This window comes from Micropterus dolomieu, linkage group LG11, assembly GCF_021292245.1.
Source record: "Micropterus dolomieu isolate WLL.071019.BEF.003 ecotype Adirondacks linkage group LG11, ASM2129224v1, whole genome shotgun sequence".
NCBI classification, from domain to species: domain Eukaryota; kingdom Metazoa; phylum Chordata; class Actinopteri; order Centrarchiformes; family Centrarchidae; genus Micropterus; species Micropterus dolomieu.
Window position 1 is genome coordinate 954,595 of NC_060160.1, and position 22,813 is coordinate 977,407.

The window sequence follows — 22,813 nt, forward strand, 5'->3', positions numbered from 1 at the left end:
GGGGGCGCCCCCCCCCCCCCCCCCCCCCCCCCCCCGTTTCTTTCCTAACTTTGTAAAACAAATTGAACTTCTCAGATATGGAAAGCACGTAGATGTGCGCATAGAATTGATCGGCCGCATAGTCACGGAGTCACCAGCTCTTTGAGTCGGTATCAGACCGAGTCAGTGCATCCCTGAAATCCACTTGTTCATAAGAAATGTTAAGATTCTCCTTACTGAGTGCAGTCATGCAATACTGGTTTTAACGGAGATGGTCGCAGTGTTCCTGTGAACTGACGTGCTTTTTGTATTTGTTCATCTCTTCAGCAAAACAGAACATCAACACTCTGGGTCACCAGCTGCAGATGAACAAGCACTGTCTGGACACGGCCTTCAACTTCTACAAGATGGCGCTCAGCAAACACCTGACCCGCGGCCGTAAGGCCTCCCACGTGGTCGCCGCCTGCCTCTACATGGTCTGCCGGACTGAGGGAACGCCACGTATCCTTACTGTTTATTTTCCTTCCTTATCAAAGTGTTTCTTTTGAGGTTGATGTCTGCTTTAGCTCTGACTTTGGGTCGAGGCTCGACCAGCGAATGCAGCTGCTCTTGAGGAGTTGAGCCTCTGGCTGAATCCTTAGAATATAATGAATGCATTTTGATGAAAATATCAGACTGCTCTTCAGAAAATGCTCTTCCATATCCTGTTGGAACTGTCCAACCATTTTTCTCATAGCGACGTATCTGTTGTGCAGCTCACAAGGTGCTCGTGCGAGTTTATGCTTGAACCAGCCATAATGAGACTGTGATGATTTCGAACATGCAGCGGCAGACACGTCATCTCAGTTTCGCCTGATTCAACTGTGACCATCTCCTCCAAGCTGCCCGAGAGGAGATCACACAGGAAGGTCATCAGTTACGAGCCTCAGGCGTTTGTGCCTCGGCTGCAGGAAGGATGCGGTGTATGCGACCTCGCGAGCGCCGCTGATGTTTGCAGGTGCAAGTCGCCGCTCCGGTGAAGCAGACACGGTGAATCGAGACACTTCGGGTGACTCTCCCTGGGTTTCGTTAAAGTGTTTTGACAAAGTTGCTGTAACCTGGTAAACCGTGGAGAGACAACGCAGTAGGATCACATTTCAGTTGTTCGTGCTGTCTTTGCTCAGAGACAACTGAGATTATCACTCGTGCTCAACAGCCAAAGCACGATGGGAAAGGTAGTCCAGAAACTCTCATCTTATACAAGAGCGTATAAAACAGTGTCATGTGAACTGAACTTGACAATTAGTAATGTCAGTGCATTTACTGATCATGTCAAATGAAAAACCTAATTTTCTAATACTGTCCAATCAATGTGTGTTTTATGATAATGAAAAACAAAGAAAAGCTTCAAATACTCAAATCTAAGACGCTGAAAACAAGCAGTTTATTTCTGCTTTAGAAAATAACTCAAACAATCTTAATTATAACTAATGAATTTTCTGTTTATCGACTATGAATTAATCTACTATTCGTTTCAGCTCTTTATGCCATAAGCCTCTAAAAAGAACCAAGACATGAACAGCCGAGACACAGAAAATCAAGCCACACTCTGAAGTCAAAGCAGCTGACAGAACAGAAGCCAAGTTCTCCGTCGCCCTGTGGTGGACTGTGTCTCAGTCTGATTGAATGTTGTAACAAAGTGGGAAATCTCCTCTGAAAGGAAACCTGATCAAAGCAAAGCTGAGCGAGCGTTCTGTGTCGGCTGAGACAGAGTTGCATCTTAAACTGACGGAGGATGGCACATCAAAGTCTGCAGGTTCCTTCTGCCTTTCTTAATGTTTCACAATCTGCTAACGGCAGCTTATTGAAGTCGAGTGATCGTGGCGGCGACGGAGGCATAATGGGACTTTTATCGTCATCCTTTTTTCATACGCAGGGCGGCTCTTTGTGGGTTTACTCCCGACTCACTTCGCCTCCGAGGATGATTGTGTTACGTAACGGTGGCACAGGACGGCCGGGATAGGTTTACCCAGTGAAAGAGGGGCGAGGAGGGTGTAATGCCTTCCTGCTGCATTGTTTACCGTGTGTGTGTGCAGGCCTGTCTGTTTGGAGGAGTGAGGCAGGGTAAAAATAGCTCTGCTCACTTCCTTTTCCACAGCCGGGTGAGTCTGTAATGTTGTCACGGGGGGGGATCAGGACAAAGAAGAAGGCAGAAGGAGAACGGAGTGAAAAGGGAACATCATGTGATCTGAATTTAAGGACGACACATCGGACTGTTTGGATTTCGTGTCTCAGACTCCTGTCCTCCACCTTACTGGGTTTCCAGCCTTCCTTACGCCTTCTCTGTACTTCCCTTTCCTTCCTCATTGCTTTTTACTTTCATGTTTCCCTTCATTGCTTCTCTGGAAAAGGGAAATGATCCTAAAAGCGGGTGTGTATCCACGCACCTCTTAAAACGGTCAAATCCAAACACAAATGTCTTCACCCCATCAGTCACATGTGGCAGTCACAGCGCAGAAACTTGATGAACGACAGTGAATTATTCAAAATACATTTGTTGATGCAGTCTCTGTTCTGTCAGTAATAATGATCTGTTTTAGTCCAGCTTCACCTTAAACCTGCCTGGGAACCCCAAAACATTGGTAAGAACAAGTCAAGCTCTCAAAAATCAGGACTAACAGTTCCACCATCGGGGGGGGAAAGTTCAGGTCTGTTTCGTCTGGAAGAACAGCGCCCCCTCTCGGTTTTATCATCCAGCCTGGTTTTGGCTGCATTCATCCCACTTTTTATGATGATATATTTATTAAACCTCAACGGTGGGAGGCTTGAAGCTAAGCTACTTAGCTGTGACGTAGCCAAATCTAAAATATCAACAGAATTTGCGTGTCACAGCAAAGCAAAACAAAAGTACACAATAAGAGAGAGCGGGAACGTCCCAGTTTAGTGAGGAGAGACTCCTGCATTAGTCTGTCATCAAAGTTTAAGAAGCTTGAAGTCTGTACAGATGATTGTGGCGCAAAGCAAGAAAGACAGATGAGATGAGATCGACTTCATTGATCCCAGACTGGGGAAACTGACTTGCTGCAGCCGCTCCACATAAAACAGAAGATACAAAACATAGATAAAATACACACAAGACAAAATAGAATAGGAAAAATACAAAACAAAATTGTACATAACAGGTGTGCAGTGTACACATCTGATCATTGCACCGGTTGCAGCAGGAGGTGCAGAAACGCATACATCAGAATAGTTTAAGCTGTAAAAATAAAGCAAACAGTACTGGTAAATATACAGTGTGTATAAAATATACTTTTTGAGCTCTTTAAATGCAGCATCAAAGTGTCATGTTACTGCTGTATCAGTTTAAATCTCCATTCCTCTGGATATTTAAATTCGTCAGTCACTGGGATCGTCCTGTTCGTCCTTCCTGTTGCACCAAATAAGGATTTAATTCATTTTTCCCTCAGTGGACCCAGATGTGTTGAAGGACCTGCTGTCGTTTATTTTCCTGATTAAGGGAGTCTCCTGTAATCTCCAGACGGCGTGTGCTGGGATTATCTTTTCCATTTCATCTGCACTGCGGCTAATTCCATTGTGAGGCCTTTTCAGAGGAGCCCCGCTAATCCACCCTGGCAGCCCGGAGACAGGTGCGTCCAGGCGGGGGCCGGCCGCTGGGAGGATGGGAAGTCCAGAGGCTGATCAGGCAGACCTGTGTGAGAGGTCGCAGTCGGCAGGCCCACCGGTGTATTTAGAGTCACTCTCACAGCTGCTCTTATTTTATTTCATCATCAGTTTGACGCCACTGTGCAGGTGGAACGTCATGAAATACGCTTCAGAGATAATTCTGTCTGTACGTGCAGGCTGGAGAGCGACGTTTTAAAACGAAAGTTTAGAGAGAAGTCCAACATGGAAGCTACTGGATTCAGACACCTGTTGCTCATTTTCATTTAGCTTCACATAAAGAAGCATTTTAAAGGTTAACCGGCTTCTTTTGGTTGAAAACAGATTAAAACGTATTAAGCTGGAGATACAGAGGTCTTTCCCAAAGCTGTCTGCCACAACAGATCCACACGACACTCCTCCGACAAAGATATTACAATACTAAGCTTTTCTGCTGTCAGATATTCTCAAGTTACTTCACTCATGTTAATTTCACTCCCTGCAGCCTCCGTGTGCTCTGTGCTGCTGGATTATGTTGCTCAGACTGTTGACGGATACCAAATTTATCCACGTAGCTAACGTTAAACCAAAGGTATCTACGGAACGACTTGATGTTTAGTTTTTGCTCATTCGGACTGATCCGATCGATCTGTCTTGAATTAAAGAGCTAAATCAGCTTGAGTCATTTTACTGGGCCAGTTCTAGTTCTTAGCAGCAGTTTGTACAAGTAACACACTGAAGTTAAATTTGATTATTTGTCTTTCGATTTGACTAGTGTGGAGTCTGTGTGGGCTTCCCTGGCAAGAGACAGGAAGTTCATAAAACTTAAAGCCCATTCTGTGGTCGCTTCCAACAGAATGATTTTTAACCGTTTCTTTTGGTTTCGTCGCCTTAACCAGTCTCTCAGACATGCTGCTGGACCTCAGCGATCTCCTGCAGGTGAGTGTCACGACTACAGTCAAATTAAACTCACCTGTTATTTTTGTTATCAATGAATCTGCTTATTATTGTCTTCATTAATCAGTTAACACAGAAAATAGAGAGAAATGTGTCCATCACACCTTCCTAGAGCCCGAGACGATGTCTTCACACGACTTGTTTTGTCCGGCCAGCATGTAAGAAGCAGCCAATTCTCTTACTTTGGACGCTGAAACCATAAAATGTTTGCCATTTATTCTCAAACGTTCACTTAAATGATGATGAATCAACTATTAAAATACTTGAAGATACATTTTCTCAATAAATTTTGACTGACTGTGCAGCTCTAATCGAAACATTGAGCATGTAAGGTTATAAAAGCACAAAACTTAAAATAACTTCAGATCCTCTTTAATGTGTGTTGATGCACACCCTGTTAAATCAGCCACACTCCTACCACTCACCACAAGTCCCATAATGCATCTCTGCTTAACCACTTGGTCCTCCTCGTCATCTTGCATTCAGACGTTCACACGTGTAATTAACCCGGAGTTGTGTGCGTATAAATTTAGAAACCCCTTAATTTGTCTGTAGCTGATTCACGGTGAGTGAGGGGTGTGGCGGTGCTGGACGGGGTGGTGGGGCATTTCTGAGAGTCACAGCTGGTCAGGGGCTTTTATTTTTATGCGCCCAGCTGTCCTGGAGGAGCCGGCCGCCCCTCCCCCGCCGCCCACACCCCGGCAGGAGGAGTGGGAGTGGATTTGGAGTGGATTTTTGGTGGGTGGGGTTCTGAGGCTTATTAGTGTCCAGCGTTTAGCCGGCTGCTGCTCACTTTTTTTTTTTTCTTCTATGGATCCACACCCGGGCCGCTGCTTTTGCATTGTTCGGATGAATGGCGAGCTCGTGTCAGTCTGCGCCGCAAAGTTACTCAAGCAGAATAAGCACATGGGTCGGGGCTGGATCAATACTGGCTGCAGATATGAGCTGTCCTCTGCCTCTAATGTGATGAGCTTTCCAGATGCAATCGCATGCTCTGAATGTTTTCCACATAAGATGCATATCTCTGCACACATGCAGAGTTTGGAGCAACAGGTGCAGAGGATCCGGCAGGCGGCGCACAGGCGCTGCTTCAGCCTGTCGGGGGGGTCTCCTCGGGCCACGGAGAGGCCGTGGAAGCTTCCTGGCATATTCAGACATCTTCTGTGAAGAAGATATTTTATTTAAACCTCTGGTTTTAATCCCCCCTCCCCCTTAAAGGAAAATCTGTGTCTTCATCTTGATGTTTTCACAACCAATGACTGTCCTAATTGTGTTGGACTGCGTTCAGATAGTCTGTCATTTTGGGGCCCCTTCTGTAGGAAGCGGTACATAAAGGGTTTTCAGGTGGATGCTTGGTCCCAGAGGAAGTGCTTTCATTTTTAGATTATTTGACCGCGCTCACCGAACAGGACTGTAGATGAGGCAGAGTGGATTTTCTGCGCTCAGTTGTTGGCCAGATGTGTTTAGAGGTACCTTTTTCGTCGGAGTTTGTCGTCCTTGTAATGTTGAGTTCATCTTGACAAAATTGTGTGGGATTAGACTTCTTACTGGTTTCTGTTCAGTATGTGTGCCGGTGAACATTACTGTATTTACATGATGTATGAGGTCATGCTTATTAAACGCTTTTTATTGTTAACCATCAACCGAGCGGCAGGAATTGGAAGAAGGCTTATTTTTCTCTTTTTAAAGTTTCAATAAGACTTTTGAAAGGATTCAGCTTTGATGGATGGATTTGAGACCAGATTCACATTGTAAAACGTGGAACTGAATTTCATTTAGCTTATTTTTGGGCAGGTGTAATCTTTATTTTTCCCTCAGCACAAATTTAGACTGAATCTTTGTATCCTCTAGGTGTGGCTTTGATTACGTTTTAAGATGTTTTATTGGCAACATTTGATACAGAAAGGCTGTTTGCACGTCCAACCTGTATTCAGCAGAGGTACCGGATAGCAAGTGCTACAAAGGACAAAGCAGAGTTTCCACACATGAGATCACAGCCCCCAACATTGAATTTAAGTCAGCAGGGAAGCAGGCGTGCGCTCGAGCCATCACCATCTTCCTCTTTTTATTTCTTAAAGCTGAAGACTTGTCGACGGCAGCTGTCTGGTTCTGTAGTTTCCAGTCTTTAGTTGTTGATGTTCACTATTATAATTGGAGCCGGCCTCAGTCATACGAGTCCCATCAGGAATCCTGTAATTGAAAGTTCCTCTGTGACTGCGTCCACCTGCTGGAGGATCAAGTAACCACGCCGTGTTTTTGATCGCACGACGTTTGGAGCTGATCCTTGACCCGGAAAGTTTCACTTAGCGCTGCAGAGCAGATTATATTCTCCTCAGGTTCTCGGTTTCACCTACAAGCTCCTCCACTGCCGGCACTTCAAAGTGATGATTAAAATTTGAATTTAAAGGCTTGAGCTCAGAGTTCAGTCACACACAGATGATTCTACGTGACTGTGTCAAATTCACCAAACTCTGCTGTGCTGCGTGAACGCATAAAGACCAGTCGGACTAGTGAAACTAATACACGCATCTAAAGTAATAAATAATCATGGAGTATTGGCAGTTGTGAAACTAGAGAAGTCAATTTAAAAGCTCTATATAAAATACTGAAACCTTTTTACAATTCGGTCACAGATAAATGAAGCGATTTTGACTTCTTACGGGTCTGATTGTCGCAGTTTGGTCCGTTATTCCCATCCTTCGTGATTAACATTGTACTCACCAAAGTAAATGCTGAGATCAGGGAACACGATACTATCCCAATAAACAAGCCAACAGTGTGTAGATGATGTAAATCACTTTATTTGGAAGTGAAACTGAAAGTGAGCGGTCGGTTATGATCCCTCATTACACAGGAACACTGTGTACAGTAGGTCAAAATATAAACAGGAACTTGGTCTGTAAACTGTGGTGGGTGTTTAGAACAGTCATCATTTCACCGTCCACATTCCTTTTCTCTTCCAAATAAGGCTGTGTTTACATCTTTCTCATCATCTTTATATCGAGTCTTGCTGCGTTCCCAGATCCTGATGAGTGCAGTTGTTTTCTTACTGATGGGAATGGTGGACAAAACTACAAAAATGAGGCCGACGTTGAAACGTTGAGCTGAGCAACAAGATGAAAACATGACATCGGCATATTATCACCTTTATAAAGTTGATACGTTCATTACATTCATTTAGGGTTACTTTTCTGTCCACCTGATGAACAGGAGTCCTTTTTAGCTCTGTTTTTGGGCTCCACCAACTCGTGAAGGACATACAGTATCTTGCTCTTCAGCTGCTAAATGCTCTGTTCACCGGCTGGCTGTGTTTGTCTGCTGTGGTGCTGAGCAGGTTGTGTACAGTCAGGTTATTGGAGCATTTATGCTTAAAATAGCTGCCTGCTGTGTGTGGAAGGTTAATGAGAGCGCTGAGACTGAACCCAAACAATTTAACCCCTTAACGAGCAACATCCTGTTAAACTCTTATTCAATTTATTTAGAGGTTTCAGGATTCTGTCAAAGATCCAAGTATCATTTTGCCTTGTTTAATTTTGACTTGGCATTAGTGAACTCCAAAGAGCGCTCTTTGAGAGGAGACCGGGGTCATGTCTGTAACCAGAAGGAGACCTGCAGAGTCAGGCGATGGTTCAGCAGTACGAGCGCCACCTGTCACAGTACCCGCAATCATTTGATCCTTTGTTAGGTGTTTTTGTGCTCAAGTTTCTTGAGACAAACACAAGAAACGGTCAACATCCTTGTTTCAGCTGTAATCGCACCGCCCTGCTTGTTCCACTTCCTCCTCCTCCACCACAGTTTTTGCCCTTTGTGTATAAATTCCTTGCTGGAATCCACTTCCCAGAATAGCAGAGGAGCATCTGCGTCCCAGCCCGACTGCAGAGGGGGGGGCTGAGAGCGAGAGTCCTTCTGTCTGTTCCCAAAACCCCCGCAGCCCCAGAGGTCTGGAGAGAGTCGGTCTGAAGGAATGACGGAGATCTGACCCGAGTTCACGCCCTGATCCTGCAGCTTTCACTCCCTTCTGCTCCGGCTTTCAGCCCTGAACACACCACAGCTTAAATCTGGGCTGTAATGCTGATGATTCGTGAATGAAGTGATAGATGGTCAGCCCTGTGGCTTTGTTGTTCACCAGGATCCATCATCAGATCCTTTCAGATGGAGCGGGGGTGGGTCGTGGGTGCCAGAATTTACTGCCTTCTGGAGGTGTTGTCGGTAAAACACAATGAAACATCTGTGATGGGAGGTGCCAGTGTGATAACCCCGATCTGCTTCATCCACCGCCCAGCCAGCCTTTCCCTCAAACATCCTGCAGCAACTCAGGTTTCTAGTTTGTTCCTGAGCCCAGTTTAACTTCGTCGGATCCTGTACCGGAGAGTTGTGTGAAAACTTTCAATGCTGGTGTAAATATGAATTTTTGTTTCAGAGTTGTTCAAACTTCTAAAGCACAGCAGTGGTTAAAGGACAGTTTCACACATCGTTACAATCAAACACGTTCTCTGCAGTTGGTGGAAAGTGTTTCCTCAAAGGCTTTAGATGGTATTAAACAGAAGCCTTAAATATTTCCTCCCACCTGCTGTAGGCAGCAGTGGTACTTTATAAAATGTTCTGAAATGTTATACATCTCTAAACTACTAGTGGGATGTTGTGGCAGCGGGTGGTGCTGCAGGAGGCTGCTCGGTCAGCACCATCAGACCTCAAGTGAAGGGAGCTAACATGGGCCCGTCTCAATTAAAAAAAAAAAAAACTTGATGTGCTAGTAGTTTTTCACTGGTTTATCCATCCATCCATAACTCAGACTGCCAAAGCTTCATTTTAGTTTCTGTTAAACTTTAGAAGTAAGTTTTTGGATGTGGATTTTGTCAAAGACCCGTCAGCCAATCGGTGTACATATAGGCATGTGAGCACTGTTGAACCCTCGTTTTTTAATGTATGAATTAATTGAACTTTGCCAAAATAAAATATAACTGAAATGTTACTTTCATGTTTGCAAAAGTGTTGAGAAACAACTTCACCGACACAGTAAACCACCTTTCGATGCGAACATCGAGCCAGTAGCTTTTCTGTTTTTGTTGCTAATAGAATTCCCGAGTTATCAGAATAACCTTTTGTCCTTTGGCTGAAATCTCATATTTTGTGCTAGTGTTTGTCGAGAAACAATTGGCGGTGCAGACGTCTGTGAGAGGTCACCCTTTAGGTGGGGGAAAATATTGGTGTGCAGATAAGTCGAGCCTTCCTGTCAGATACAGAACCACGATCACTTCAACAAGCCACGCAATGTCTGCCGAGAGCAAATACTGTCCGAACACAGCGGTGTACTGGTGAGATGTGTGATTTAGATACAGGAAGTCGATCTGAACGCAGAGTGCAGGGGCGACTGAGTGGCAGAAAGTTTGATTAGAAATGAAGAGACGGAGCTGTGAGGTGGAGAGAGTGCACGAGGATCGCCCAGAGCTCAGCTTTTAATCACACACATTGATTGTGAAATGTTCTGCAACCTTCGGGTCGATTATGTAACGAGCACACTTTACCTGACGGTGATGTAACGGCTTTATTTCATATCCTAATGGTCTGTCTTAAACTCCAACACACTGGCCTTCCTCAGTCACGCCCCTCCTGTCGGACAGAAACCTCTTCATTTTAGACTAATTCTCAAATTCTTTAACTGTCATTGATCGGCTCCTGGAGTCATCGAACGTTGGATACAGGATCACGGAAACATCCTGTTAGAAAATTAGACAGTACAAGGTTTTCACTTCACTCTCCTTTGTTTTTATCTTCGCTGCTCATCTTTCCTTTAAACCCCCTCCACAGGTGAACGTCTACGTCCTGGGCAGAACCTTCCTCGTGCTGGCCAGAGAACTGTGCATCAACGCCCCGGCTATAGGTACAGACTTCACTTACCTTTACACCGTTCTGCTGGGTTTCGCCACACTCTGCTGAATTCAGCTCTCTAAATTGTGAATCAGCTGTTGTCTTTTATGTAGCTTACAGATTATTCCTGATCAATTTACCAATTATTAAGTAATCGTTTAGTCTATATATCACCAGAAAATGGTGACAAATGAATTCAAGATAACGCCTTCAAACATCTTGTCCGTGTTGAAGTGTTGAATTTACAATGTCAAACATTTAAAAAGCTGAGAGTCTTCACATATTTGGCATACTGGCTTGATAAATTACTTAAAGATAGTCCAGGGATTTGATATTGCATTTATGATAATATTGAGACCGATATTAAAAAGGAGTAGTTATGTAGATGACAAGAGGCTGTCTTAACCATATCCAAGCCTTCCTGCCACAGCAGACGCACCCTCACTCCCCCTCCACACAGTATTGTAGCACACTGCACAAAATATTAGGGAACCTGAAATGCAGGTTCTTCTCTCTTCAAGCAGAGCTGTTCTGTCCAACACAAGTTCCTTTACTAACATTAATGTGTAGCCTAAGCGTGCACCGTGCAGCTGATTCTCTGTATTTAAAGGAGATTTAAATGCTTGTGACTTTAAAAAGAGGCTGTTGCTTAAGGGGCCCCATGACTCCTTTGGCCCCTGTACTGTACTGGATGCCCACTGAATAATCCATCCACTGCTGCAAGGACCTTTTAATAAAACCAAGGTGTAGTTCTGACTGTAGTACCCAGAGGGCGCTGCAGTCCCTTTAATCCCCTCTCCCTCACCCAGAAACCATAATGACGTGACATCTCCAGCTTCAACCACATTATAACCTTTATGTTCATCAGGTGTGTAAGCATTCTTGTACAGAACACATCTGGTCATCTTTAACAGCATCAAGCTGTTAAACTGTATTTTTACAAAAGACACGATGTTTCTGAGGCCGTCCTCTGAAGTGCAAAACAACTGAGAAGATCTCTACTTTTTTTTGCATTTAGAATTACAACACTACATAAAGTTTACTCCTCATGTAATATTGCTGCTTGGACTATAGTAACAACATCTTATATAGACTTGCAATTACAGAATTTGAAGCAGCCCTACTTGTTCCAGTTCAGCTTGATTACATAACCACAAATCACTGTATGAATGTTGTTTCTACAGCAGCCGCAGGCGTCGGAGCAAATAACGTTAACCCGGAACTTAAATTAAAAAAATAACATTAAATTAAATAGGATAAAACAGCTCCTTGGCTTTTAAAATAGTCTCTCAAAGAACTAACCAGGCCGTTTAGTGTGACGTTAGTCGAGTGTCTTTAATGCTACATTACTTCAAAGGCTGGGAGGCGAGGGTCGTTTTCCATCAGCGGTCCAGAGCAGCTTATGCGTAGAACACAAGCTCGGGGATCTGTCCTCCCTGTACTCCAGTCCCGTTGGTGCTGTCGGAGGAGCACTGAAATTGAAATGTCACCTTCCCACACTGCACCTCTGTCATGCCCTCCTGGCCAAAATAGCTCAGTTCGTTCCCGTCCAGCACGGCGCTCACGGTGTAGAACGCATCCTGCTCCACCTGAACAGGATGCTCGAACCACACCGGAAACGTACTGCTCGACCCGTCCGACACAAACTTTGTCAGGGTCTGCGCCAGGGTCACCCCCTGTCTCTTCAGTTCGATTTTGACGCTGTACTCGGCTTTGCCGCCGCTCGACCCGTACAGCCCCAGACCTGCGATAAAGATCCTCTTGTCCACCGCGAACTGGATGCTGTCACACCGGCCGCGGTAGCGCCACTGATTGCTCCGGTAGGCCGAGGACTGGAAGCGGTGGCACCTCTGAGGCACCAAACCCTTTCTCGCCGTCAGAGGGAAGTCCAGTTTGGGCTTTTTAGCAGCAGTGTACCACAGGAACACGTTGTGCGTCTCCTCCAGTGTCAGGATATCACATTGCGCCGCCCCGTTGGCGAACTCCTCCAGGCTCATGGTGGGGATGCGCACTAAGAACAACGCCTTGCCAAGGACTTCTCTTTTGTTGCGGGTGGTGGGCCCCAAACCTTGTCTCTTGCACTCCGCCGTGGCCCAGTTCATAACCGCCTCAAACACCACCACCTCCTTGGTGTTGAGCGTCTCCCGCCGCAGGATGATCTCCAGCGTCTGCAGGTCGATCTCGCAGAAGCCCTCGGAGCACAGCGAGAGCTCGGCCTGAGCGTCGATCACCTCCCAGCAGCGCTGCGTCAGCTCGGGCTCCTCGAACAGGCGGCTCTGGGAGAGCAGCACGCAGGCGTTCTTGGCCTCCAGGCTCGTTTCCAGGAAGGTGACGCAGGCCTTGGCCAGGGCGGGAACAATGTACTTCTTGGCAGCGTACAGGGTGGCCAGCACCGTGTCGGCCTCCAGGTCGATCTCATCGCTGTACATGTACCTGGGAGAAGGAAAGCGGGCTGTCAATCACTATACGGGTGCAGAAATGTAACGTACAACTATTTAAAATAAAACGTGGCACTAGGAACGTTAGGACCATGGTAACTGACTTTAAAAGTGCTTATTTCTTCTTGTTTGTTTGCTTTTTTTCTTCCCAAAGAGGGTTGCATGACAACTTAACACATCCTACCCTTTACAGAAGAGGTCTACGGTGCTGGCTTACCCAATGCTACTGAACGAGCAACAAAGGCAGGTTATTTATAACTACGAGTCTTTATATATTCCCCTCTAAGAAACTGTCAGGCTGTCGATGAGGGAAAAGGAAAAGCGCACTGAGAAAACCAGCAATTACAGAGCACTGTGCGGCTGCCACTTCTCTCTGGCGCTCCCAGCATTTTGGCGTTCGCCTCTGCTTAGCGTTGGATGAGTAATAATATGCTTTGAAGTGACACTGACTGCGCTTGTCATCTCTCCTGCTGGTTGTGCTTCGTGAGGGCATGGTGAGTGGCTTACTTCAGCAGAATTAGAAAAGCAGCAGGTTCCACATCTGGAATATGGATCTCAGACTCCTCCTCCGCCAGATCGCCGTAAAACATGGCACAGAAGACGGAGCTTCCCACGGCCAGCACGTACTGGGAGGGAGGGGGGGAGCAGACAGATGCGTCAGACACATGCAAGTTCGATAAAGGAGCAGGAGTCACTCTTTTCACAGACACAACTCCCTCACTCTAACACACAGACTTGAACTCTCTGCTTTGCCCTTTAGAGTTTCTATTTTCTCACAGAAAGAAATCAAAACGGTGAAATGTCTTTACCTTGTGTGCTGGAACCTTCTGCGATGCCCCCAAGGGCCCCACGATGAAGTGGACATCAGCCATCAGCTCGTTGTTAAACATCAAGGCATTCCTAAAAGCAGAGCACGTTTCATGAATAAGCCTCCATCAAGTATTGTATAACACCAAGTCCTCCCACACTCGCTTTGCCTGGAGACACTGGTTATTGTCATGGATGTGGGGAGGATTCAGCCGCAGAAAGGTTGCAACTAATGACTGTTTGCATTATTGACGACTCTGCTGATCATTTTCTTGATTAATCATTTGGCCTGTAAACTTTGCAGTGTGAGAAATGTCATTGCAATTTTCCAGAGCCCATGGTGACCTTTTTTAAATGTCTTGTGTGTTCTCCCAATATCAGTGGAAAACCCAAATATATCCAATGTACCGCCATGAAAGACTAAGAAAACCCAAATATATTTAATTTACTTTCATAAAAGACTGACACTTCAGTTGGAGGAACCAGTGGCCATTTTTGCTTAAAACCTTCCCTTTAATGATTAATCAATAATCCCAGAAGTTGCCTATGAATCGACTTTACTGCTGCAGCTTTAACGCAGCAGAGCACGCACACTTAAATATATGCTCTGGTGCACATTTTAAATATTAGATGGTAATACAATAAGGAAGTAGATGCTGCGGGAATAGTTTTCTCCAAAATAAAACGCTGTGCTGACTGGTGAGCGAGTTGTGACCTTACTGCACACCGGGAGCTCTTTCCTTTTTTTTAAAATTTTTTTTTCACATTAACGCACGGAGCCCGAGCGGCTCTGATGTCCTGCCGTTTAATCCAGAATGACCGTGGATGCACTTCCCGGCTGTGACAGTTACCTCTCTCTCAGCGTGGGGTGGCTGCACTGCCAGCTGGGTGGATCTACGTTGTTGTTGTTGATGTTCTGCTGGGTGGTCGGGGTGGTCGCCGCGCTGCTGCTGCTGCTGGCCTGGCTCACCTGCAACTCCTTGGTCTTCTCGGTGTCCGCCACCGTGGTGCCGCTGGACAGGTTGGTGTTGGCGGCGGGGTACAACTCCGCAGCCATCTTCTGCTGCTGCTGCTGCTTCTTCGTCAGGGACAGAGTCAGGATCTCATAACATACCGGCAGCCTGCCCGGGAGCTTACCGACCTTCTTGGACTTTTTCAGCGTTTCTGGAAGTAGGAGCAGATAAGTCAAACACCTCATGATCCGGCCATGATGGAGCGACTTGCAGTCTGCCGTTGGCATCGGCACAAGCAACCGATCTTCTCCGTGTTTAGTATCCGGGGAACGGAATCACGACCGGGGTCTGGATGACTGGCTGGACGGGGGGGGGGGGGGGGGGGGGGGGAGATTCTGCCTGTTATGCGTAAAGTCCGGCTCCTACCGCGCCGCTTTAAAACGGCTTCCACAGCGAAGTTTACGCGTCAACATGTGAATATCCGTCCGGTGCACGGGGCGGTCCGCTTCCTCCTCCGCGTCCAACCACAAGCACTTTAACTGCGAGTCCCCGCGGTCAGCTCATCCTCTCCGGCCGGAGAAACGTCCGCGGAGCGTCGCTTGTTTTCGCTTTTCCAGCGAGTGGGTAATCCTGCTGCCGGGATCAGGTCCTTACTGTTTTTTCTTTTTTTTTTATTCCCACCCCGCCTCTGCCGCTAATCCTCTGAGGTTTGTCCCTCTTTCTCCGAACCGGCCGTGGACCCAGACAAAACCAGCTGTGGTGTTCCGCTGCAGCCGCACGCATCCGAGGTAAACACTCAAATGACGGGAGTTTTTAAGGTCTGCTTGGTTGTTTCTGATATTTTTTTTTTTTTTTCTCCTCCTCCTCGTCGTGATCTCTTCGGACGCCCAGGGTTCGCTGCGGACCAATCAGATTAACGCGCTGCGCTGACGTCAGGAGAGCCTGAGCGCCTCCCTCAGCTGCTCTGCAGAGTGCGTCACAGCTCCGCCTCTGTCCGCTGCTCAGACCCGGTCCTGAGATAAAAATAAAATTAAAAAGAAGGTCGGTTAAATATGACCCTCCAGCCCGGCGGAGTAATGAGGCCAGATCACCCCGAAACATAAAACAGGCTGCAGCCTGGCTCTGCTCCATGTGTGTGTGTGTGCGCTGTGGTTTTATGTCATTAAAATTTATGTCAACTCTCATTCTCTATATTAATAACAAGGTGGGGACAAAATGATAATATCTAATGAGCATATAAAGATTTGACCTTATAAAAAAGAAGAGAAGAATCTGCGTTTCATAAAATATAATTCATGAGTTTAGTGTTTGGCTGTTTTTATTACATCACATTTAGTCATGTGGCTTTTATCCAAAGCGACTTACATTTAAGGAACAACATACAAGCATCTACAGAGCATCAACTACAGCACCAGATCTGCAACTGACAATACATACTGGTAAGAGCTAATGGCTCGTATCGCATCAATGGGGTGAATACCTGGGGGGAAGAAGTAAGGGTTAATACAAGAGAAATGTAATGGGATAGAAGAAGAGCACAGGAAGTGCATGTTAGGGCCCACAGGTGTTATGACAGAAAGTGTTGTCTGAAGATGAGACAGGACCTTTAAGATTTAATTCATTATTTCCAACAGGAATAGTTGTGCTGTACAAAGTGGGAAAGAGTTGAAATTGCAAAAATCAAATGTCAATTAACAGATATGTCCAAAATATACTAAACCTGTAAACAAGGTTAAAGGTGAGATTGCTTCTGGGTGAGTTTCATATAGATATGTATAGAAACTGTAGCGTCTAAAATGAGCATAAAGTTGAATCGACGCCTCACTAAAATATTAAAATAAATAAATAAAATGTTGTTGTTAAACACTGGTATACTATCCTGAAGTGGTAAATATAGTGGTGGATAAACACAACCCTGCAGTGTGCATGTGATCTCTACGCATCAAGCTAACGCACATGTAGGAGTACAAGCAAAAATCAATACATTACAACTTTTCAACCACTGTAAAACCCTGGAACAGCTTATTGTGATGGTACCCAACTGCCTCTGATGTATCTTGTTCCTGGGGATAACTGGCCAAACAAACAACGTGGCATCACGTCAAACTGCTTCAGATAACCTGCAGTGATCTAAGTCAGTGGTTTTCAAAGTGGGAGGCTCCGTGAATGGAAGTGCGAAAATATGACAAGTTATTAAAAGGTCACATAGATTAGCCAACATGTGCGTGTGATTCGGTCAAAGAGAGAGAGTTAGTTTTTGGGAAGTTTACTGTCTTTGTCAGAGTCAGAAACTTGTTTTGTATTTGGTCTAACCTTAAGTTATGTCGAACAGCAATATCGGCCATCTTTGCTCGATTGTTGGGTTTCTGTCTGATAATGGGAACCTCCTGCCATAAACTACTCGACTCCACTGTTTACTAAAAGAAGTGTGATTGTATAGAAGTCTGTGAGAAAATGTTTCTACTTGTCAGCTGATTTATTCCCTCAGTAAACACTTTCCTGATGAGTTTCTGGTCTCAGTCGCTAGTTTCAAGTCTTCTTCAACACAGCATGATGTTCATTTAGTAAATTATGGTCCCATTTAGAGGAACAGAGACCAGGAAGCAGGGGAGGCTTTAGGGCGGGGCTACAAGCTGATTGACAAGTTGCCACCACTAATCCCTCCTCAGCTCCACCCTTTTGTCCAAAAATTGTCACTTTTGTTTGGCGCAAACAGAGATGGCGACCAAAATGCCAAACTACAGGCTTCAAAACGGCGGTCCGCAAACCATCCGACGTCACGGTGGCTACGTCCACTTCGTTTATACAGTCTACGGGGAAACTAAGCTTTGTCTGAGCGGAGGCCCAACAGTCCCAGACTTTGAAAACCCCTGCTCTAAAACATCAGTATCCATCAGGTTTGGATGAGTGAGGGCTTCTTGCAAGAGCTGACAGTTTGACAGTCATACCAAGAGAAGTCCATCAGAGAACATGAAACCCCGAGACCAATTTAAACACCCACAGTAACAAAATAGACCAGAATGCATTGCAGCTCCAAGTCAGGTTGGGGTTTTGAGGGAGGGGCGCAGCTTCCCCCACAGGTGACATGATAACACTTTAATGCTGTTCATGCATCCCTGCTCCTGCCTTTGATTGAAAGGAGCACGTTCGCCACCCTTCTCTGGGGGTGGTCCAAGTAGGCGAAGCGGGTTGAGGGGAAAGTGGGTACAGGAGAAAAAGTAAACTACAGCGCTCCATCCCAGAATGACTCCTGGGCTGTTTGAGCATCACAGATTGATTATGTTTGACGGTGAAAGAGGACTAGAGGTGAATTTCTTTTTCCTTAAACAGCCTCTTTTTTTTCTATGGAGCTCTGGCCTGGCCCAGCGTTTACCGGCACTCCAGTGAAAGTTGGAGCAGCAATGGCGAGCTCTGCAGACGTATCATTACATGGTGTGTTGGGGGGGGGAAATCAGCCTGGATCTTATTACCATCTGGCTCTACCAGCTTTCCACTGGACTGCTCTTTAAACACAGCCACTGACTTCAAAGATATTCGACTCCACTGTCATAGCCGGGGCATGAAACCCAGCTTTTTGTCTCCCGGCTGCAGTGGAAAGAGGATTCCTTCTAATTTTAGTATTAAATTAGATTTCTTAGCAGGGTAAAATCATTTTTAGAACGCAAATGTCTAAAGGCAAACTGGCCACCTGCCAGGCTGTTTCATGGAAAAAGCCGGCGGATCTGATAGCTTTTCTCTCTTCGGCTGAATTTAAAGTATTTTTCTATGAAGTTTATGATGAGCTACACAGTGCAAGTTTCTCAGACATTTGAGAATCAAAATAGTTGAGAAGTGAGTGTTTGATTGGAAGGTTGCCCGTTCAGATCCTTTCACCAGCTGCTGAAATCTGGACGGAGACACTGAATGAGAACCAGGCTGCTTGGAGCCAAATGCTAATCCTCAAGTTCTCCAGTGGAGCTAATTAGCAGTCAGCAGTAGGACACTCGTTTTACTGGGAAGCTCACAGGTGCTAGGAAGTTTAAATCTGTGTGAATTCAAAGCAGGATTTTTGGGTCTAAACCAGAGTGGAAAAAATGACTCTTTGCATGTGGTTTGTTTATTGCTCAGACGTTGGCCAATCAGGACTTGTAAACAAAAGTCACATGGTCATACAAGCAGGCTGTTCACTGGTTAAAGTGAATTGGCTAAAGAATTTTGGCAGCAGGATCTTAGGGGCCGAACACATCTGATATCGGCTGAATATGATCATTACAGGACACTTGGAGCCATAAACTGTGTGCTGCGCTGCAGCCGCTTCAGATTACACACGAGGTAGATCGAATCATTTTTACAGCACAAGGTTGGATAAGATGTAGTTTGATTTAATGCTACTCAAAAAAACAAAAGCTATATACAGAGCGTGTATATACAGTAGATGAGTGAATGTGATAAGTAAAAGATTTTACATGGTGGAGCGCAGAGGAGGCGGCAACTGGACCGTGTCTGAAATGATATCCTTAAGTTTGCTTTATAGTGAGCAGCAAAATGAAGACTTCAGAATTAACATCCACTTACAGATCATTAACATGTTCTATCACCACTGACACGAGGTTTGTACCATTGTGATAAGTGAATAGATTTACACACTCACAATTCAGATACGCAAATACAATGGCTGAGGCTAAATATATTGCATTACATAGCAAATAAGTAATAGGAAGTGATTTTGGACGTAGCCCTAATAATTCAGGCAGCTCGGTAACGTTATTTGATTCAGTCTAAGATGAGGATGCATAAGTTTGGTTTTTTTAATGTGGTATTTTGGTAACAGAAATATTTAAATTTTATTAGTGCTGGGCAACGATTAAAATATTGAATCTCAATTAATCACATAGTTCTGCGCAAAATTAAATAATGAATTCTAAAGTAGTGTATTACACACTTTTAATTGAAATGTTTTGCTATACAAGTGCAATATCATGTGGTTTGTAAACACTTTAAACAAATAAGGTGCTTTTTACCAGCAGTAATCCCTTTTACACAGCAGCAATAAAATATTTCTTGTAAATCTCAACTTAATCTTTAATGTAATCAAATATTAAACCAAAGCTATTTGCCACTGCCAGGGAATTACCTTTTATCTAGCTTGTTAAAACAAGTTAGATTCCGGAGGCCTGATTGAATTGTCTAGAGTTTTTTTTTGTCCGTGACGCGCAGCACAAATCATTGGAAGAGAGACTGATCCTCACTGTTTGAGTTTTACCAATCAGCATGCAATGTGAAGCTCTCCACTTCACTCTGGCCTTTGTTTGCTTGTCTTGCTTTTGTTTATCTTCTTCTCCCACACGCTAGTCTGCTGAAGCCTCCCTCGGCTTCTTGTTTGGGTGGCTGATTTGCAGGCTGATCAACCCCCCCCCCCACCTGTGACCCATGGTTTGATTGTATGTGCATTCAGAGCCAGTGAGCAACAGACTTTCATCATCAATACTAATTAAAAAAAACTGCGTTAACTGCCCTAATTTTTATAAAATCTAGATCTATGTCAGAATACACAATGGTAGATTGTTATTGAACAACTTACTAGAGTATCGCAGTGGTAAGAAATGTCTTTAAATCTTCTTATGCATCCACATCCGGGTCACTTCCTGCAGCACAGCCTGCCTTCTCTGGTGCAACACCGTTTGGCAGAAATATCTGAAGGAACAAATGTTTCGGCTTTGAAAGGACATGATTGTGATCATGCATAGTATGAACACTTTTAAATCTACGCAAACTTAAAGAGAAAAAAACCTTCTTGTCTTCAACAGACCCGTGCCTTTACATCCCCCGCTTCGCACAGATGCTGGAATTTGGGGAGAAGAACCACGAAGTCTCCATGACTGCGATGAGGCTGGTGCAGAGGATGAAGAGGGACTGGATGCACACCGGACGAAGGCCGTCAGGACTCTGCGGAGCAGGTAACCATGAGACGAGGTGGCGTTAAATATTTCGGGTGATCTGTGCCGGCAGCAGCCCGAAGGCTCCGAGCAGCAGGTGTGTCATTAGAGGATTCCCGATTCCAGTCCTCCGAGGAAAACTTGAGGAGAGAAAGTGATTAATGCTCTCTGCTCGGTTGGCGTCTATCAGCCTTCAGCCCTCAGATACTCCTGAAAGCTGCCCAGTGACATTTTGTAACTGTCACTACTTCTAACCTTACAGCACAAGAAGTTCATCATTCTGACAGGGAGGAATAGAAGTGGATTTCATAACTCTGGCATGTTTACTGCCATGATGTCTGCAAAGGTTATCTTTCATCCAGGTCATAGTTATCCAAGGAAGGTTAAACTAAAGGGCAGCTGGGTTTGTTTGAAGATACAAGAAGACGATACGCCTCTTATCGCTCTCATATCACTGATGTGACTGCACTGGCTTCCGATTACATCCAGGATCCAATTCAAGATCTCCCTCCTCATTTATGAGGAATTTAATAATCTTGCACCACATAATCTAAGTGAACTGCTTGAGCCCTATAACTCTGCTCGGCACCTCAGGTCGTCTGAGCAAGGTCTGCTAGTTCTACCTCGTTCTAAACTAAAAACATGAGGAGACCGGGCTTTTGCCGTCCTGGGCCCCTGGTTGTGGAGTCGTCTCCTCCTGGCAGTCAGGATGGCAAACTTAAGTCAGAGCTAAAGACATAACTTTTCTCTAAGTGTTTCTGAACATGAGTTATCATGCTCGCCAGTTTTGATTGATATTGCCTTGGAATTGCTTTGTTTGTATTGTTTCTGGTTTTACTGAGTAACTGTCTGCTCTTTTAATGCTTCTTTTAATCTCTAAGTGTTGTTTTGAACTGTTTTCGTGCTGCCTCCATCCTTGTAAAGCACTTTGTAACCCTGGTTTTGAAAGGTGCTATATAAATAAACTTTGACTTGACACCTCATCTCAGAGAGAGTTCAGCTCTCTGACTGGCAGGGAGCCCCAGCTATTTAACCTCTGCGGATACCACTTGGTTGGTTAGTGCTCCTGGCTGTTGTAACAGCAGGTGTTATGGTCGTTGTGGACACCTGAGGCCAAGTCTGAACCGCCGTCGAGGCCAAATGTCTGCGTTTGTTTAGCTTCCTGGGAAAAGATCAAGAAGCCTCTCGAATGAGAGGCGAAACGTCTTCGAGTGTCTTTAACACAGTCCAGTTGCCCTTGATTTTAACCATCCCAGGTTTACTGCCATGCTTTACTTGGCAAGTGGTCATTGTTTCTGTGTGAGGAAAGAAGAGAAGAGTACATGTAAATAAACTGCACAAGGCAAAATCTGATATAAACACACTCTGCGTTAGACCGATTGTCTTTTTCATCTCGGAGGCAGATCGACAGGAGAAGTTGCTTTTGTGCCTTTTTTAACTGCATGCAGCTCTCTGAAGAAATTAATGTACAGTGTTCAGTATCTCAACAAGCAAACCTCCTTGTTAGCTTAGGGTGCAGAATTGGCTATTAGCATTTGGCAATCCCTGGATGTGAGTAAGGTGGATAGATTTCTTACTGATGAGTAAGAAACAGCCGTTTTAAGGTGAGAGCGCACTGTTACTGCGTGTTTATGGCTGTTTAATGCATAATGCAGAGGTTTCCTGCTCCCCAGTTTGTTTTTCCTTCACACACTGCAGTTTTTGCTCCCACATAAGACATCTTGCAGAAATCCAGTCGTATATTTTGACGTTAAACAGCAGAAGGTTCAAACTGTAGAAACTGGTATTACTAATATTCAGCATGAGGATGCTTTTGTACACTCGTGCTGCCCATGTATAGTTTATTTCTCACTACCTGTATGAGATAACGTTGTGTAGTCTGGGTTGGCGTTATAACTGCTAATGGCACTGGAATTCCTGTGTTAGCCAGAGTTGACGGATGTCTGTCAATGTGAGACGCACAAAAAAAGTTCTGGTAATGCGAGGACGAGTGCTGCGTTTACATTCACCTGTAAAAAGGGATCTTTGTGTGATTGTTTCTAGCAGGTTGTTCCATTTTTAAATCCTGAACATGTGCACGCTGGTTTTTTTTTTTTTTTTTTTTAGATCTTCAGTTGAATTTTGGACATCTTTAAAAATTATTTCTTGTTATTCTGTTCTTCTGGTGAGACATTTAACTAATCATGCAAACCCACGTTTGATGGGTGAACATGGACTTTTTGAAAGGATTTGAAAAGCCTTTAATCTTCTTGAA

At 44.9% G+C, this 22,813-nt stretch overlaps 2 protein-coding genes across 4 annotated transcripts in view; one reads left to right on the plus strand and one right to left on the minus strand.

The window, feature by feature from the left end:
* The window catches only part of LOC123978972 (transcription factor IIIB 90 kDa subunit-like), a 167,183-nt gene that overhangs the window by 11,050 nt on the left and 133,320 nt on the right, over positions 1–22,813 (plus strand). For all 3 annotated transcript variants that reach the window (XR_006827108.1, XM_046062638.1, XM_046062639.1), the window contains exons 4-7: positions 307–480; positions 4,529–4,560; positions 10,387–10,459; positions 20,431–20,580. Coding sequence is in view for 2 of the 3 variants with exons in the window: in XM_046062638.1 (XP_045918594.1) it covers positions 307–480; positions 4,529–4,560; positions 10,387–10,459; positions 20,431–20,580 (429 nt within the window). In the remaining variant the exon portion in view is untranslated. The remainder of the gene's footprint in view (positions 1–306; positions 481–4,528; positions 4,561–10,386; positions 10,460–20,430; positions 20,581–22,813) is intronic.
* On the minus strand, positions 11,283–15,454 carry LOC123978973 (BTB/POZ domain-containing protein 6-B-like). Its single transcript, XM_046062640.1, has 4 exons — positions 14,543–15,454; positions 13,694–13,784; positions 13,392–13,510; positions 11,283–12,879 (listed from the first exon to the last, which is right to left on the minus strand). Exons 1-4 carry the CDS (start codon positions 14,929–14,931, stop codon positions 11,847–11,849), a joined length of 1,632 nt encoding a protein of 543 aa, XP_045918596.1. The 5' UTR covers positions 14,932–15,454; the 3' UTR covers positions 11,283–11,846.

Coding starts and splice junctions, on each gene's coding strand:
- LOC123978973 (XM_046062640.1), bottom strand. CDS start 14,931: ATGCCAACGGCAGACTGCAAGTCGCTCCATCATGGCCGGATCATGAGG. Junction 13,785..14,542: donor CACCCCACGCTGAGAGAGAG/GTAACTGTCACA, acceptor CTCTGCTTTTAG/GAATGCCTTGATGTTTAACA. Junction 12,880..13,391: donor GCTTTTCTAATTCTGCTGAA/GTAAGCCACTCA, acceptor TCCTTCTCCCAG/GTACATGTACAGCGATGAGA.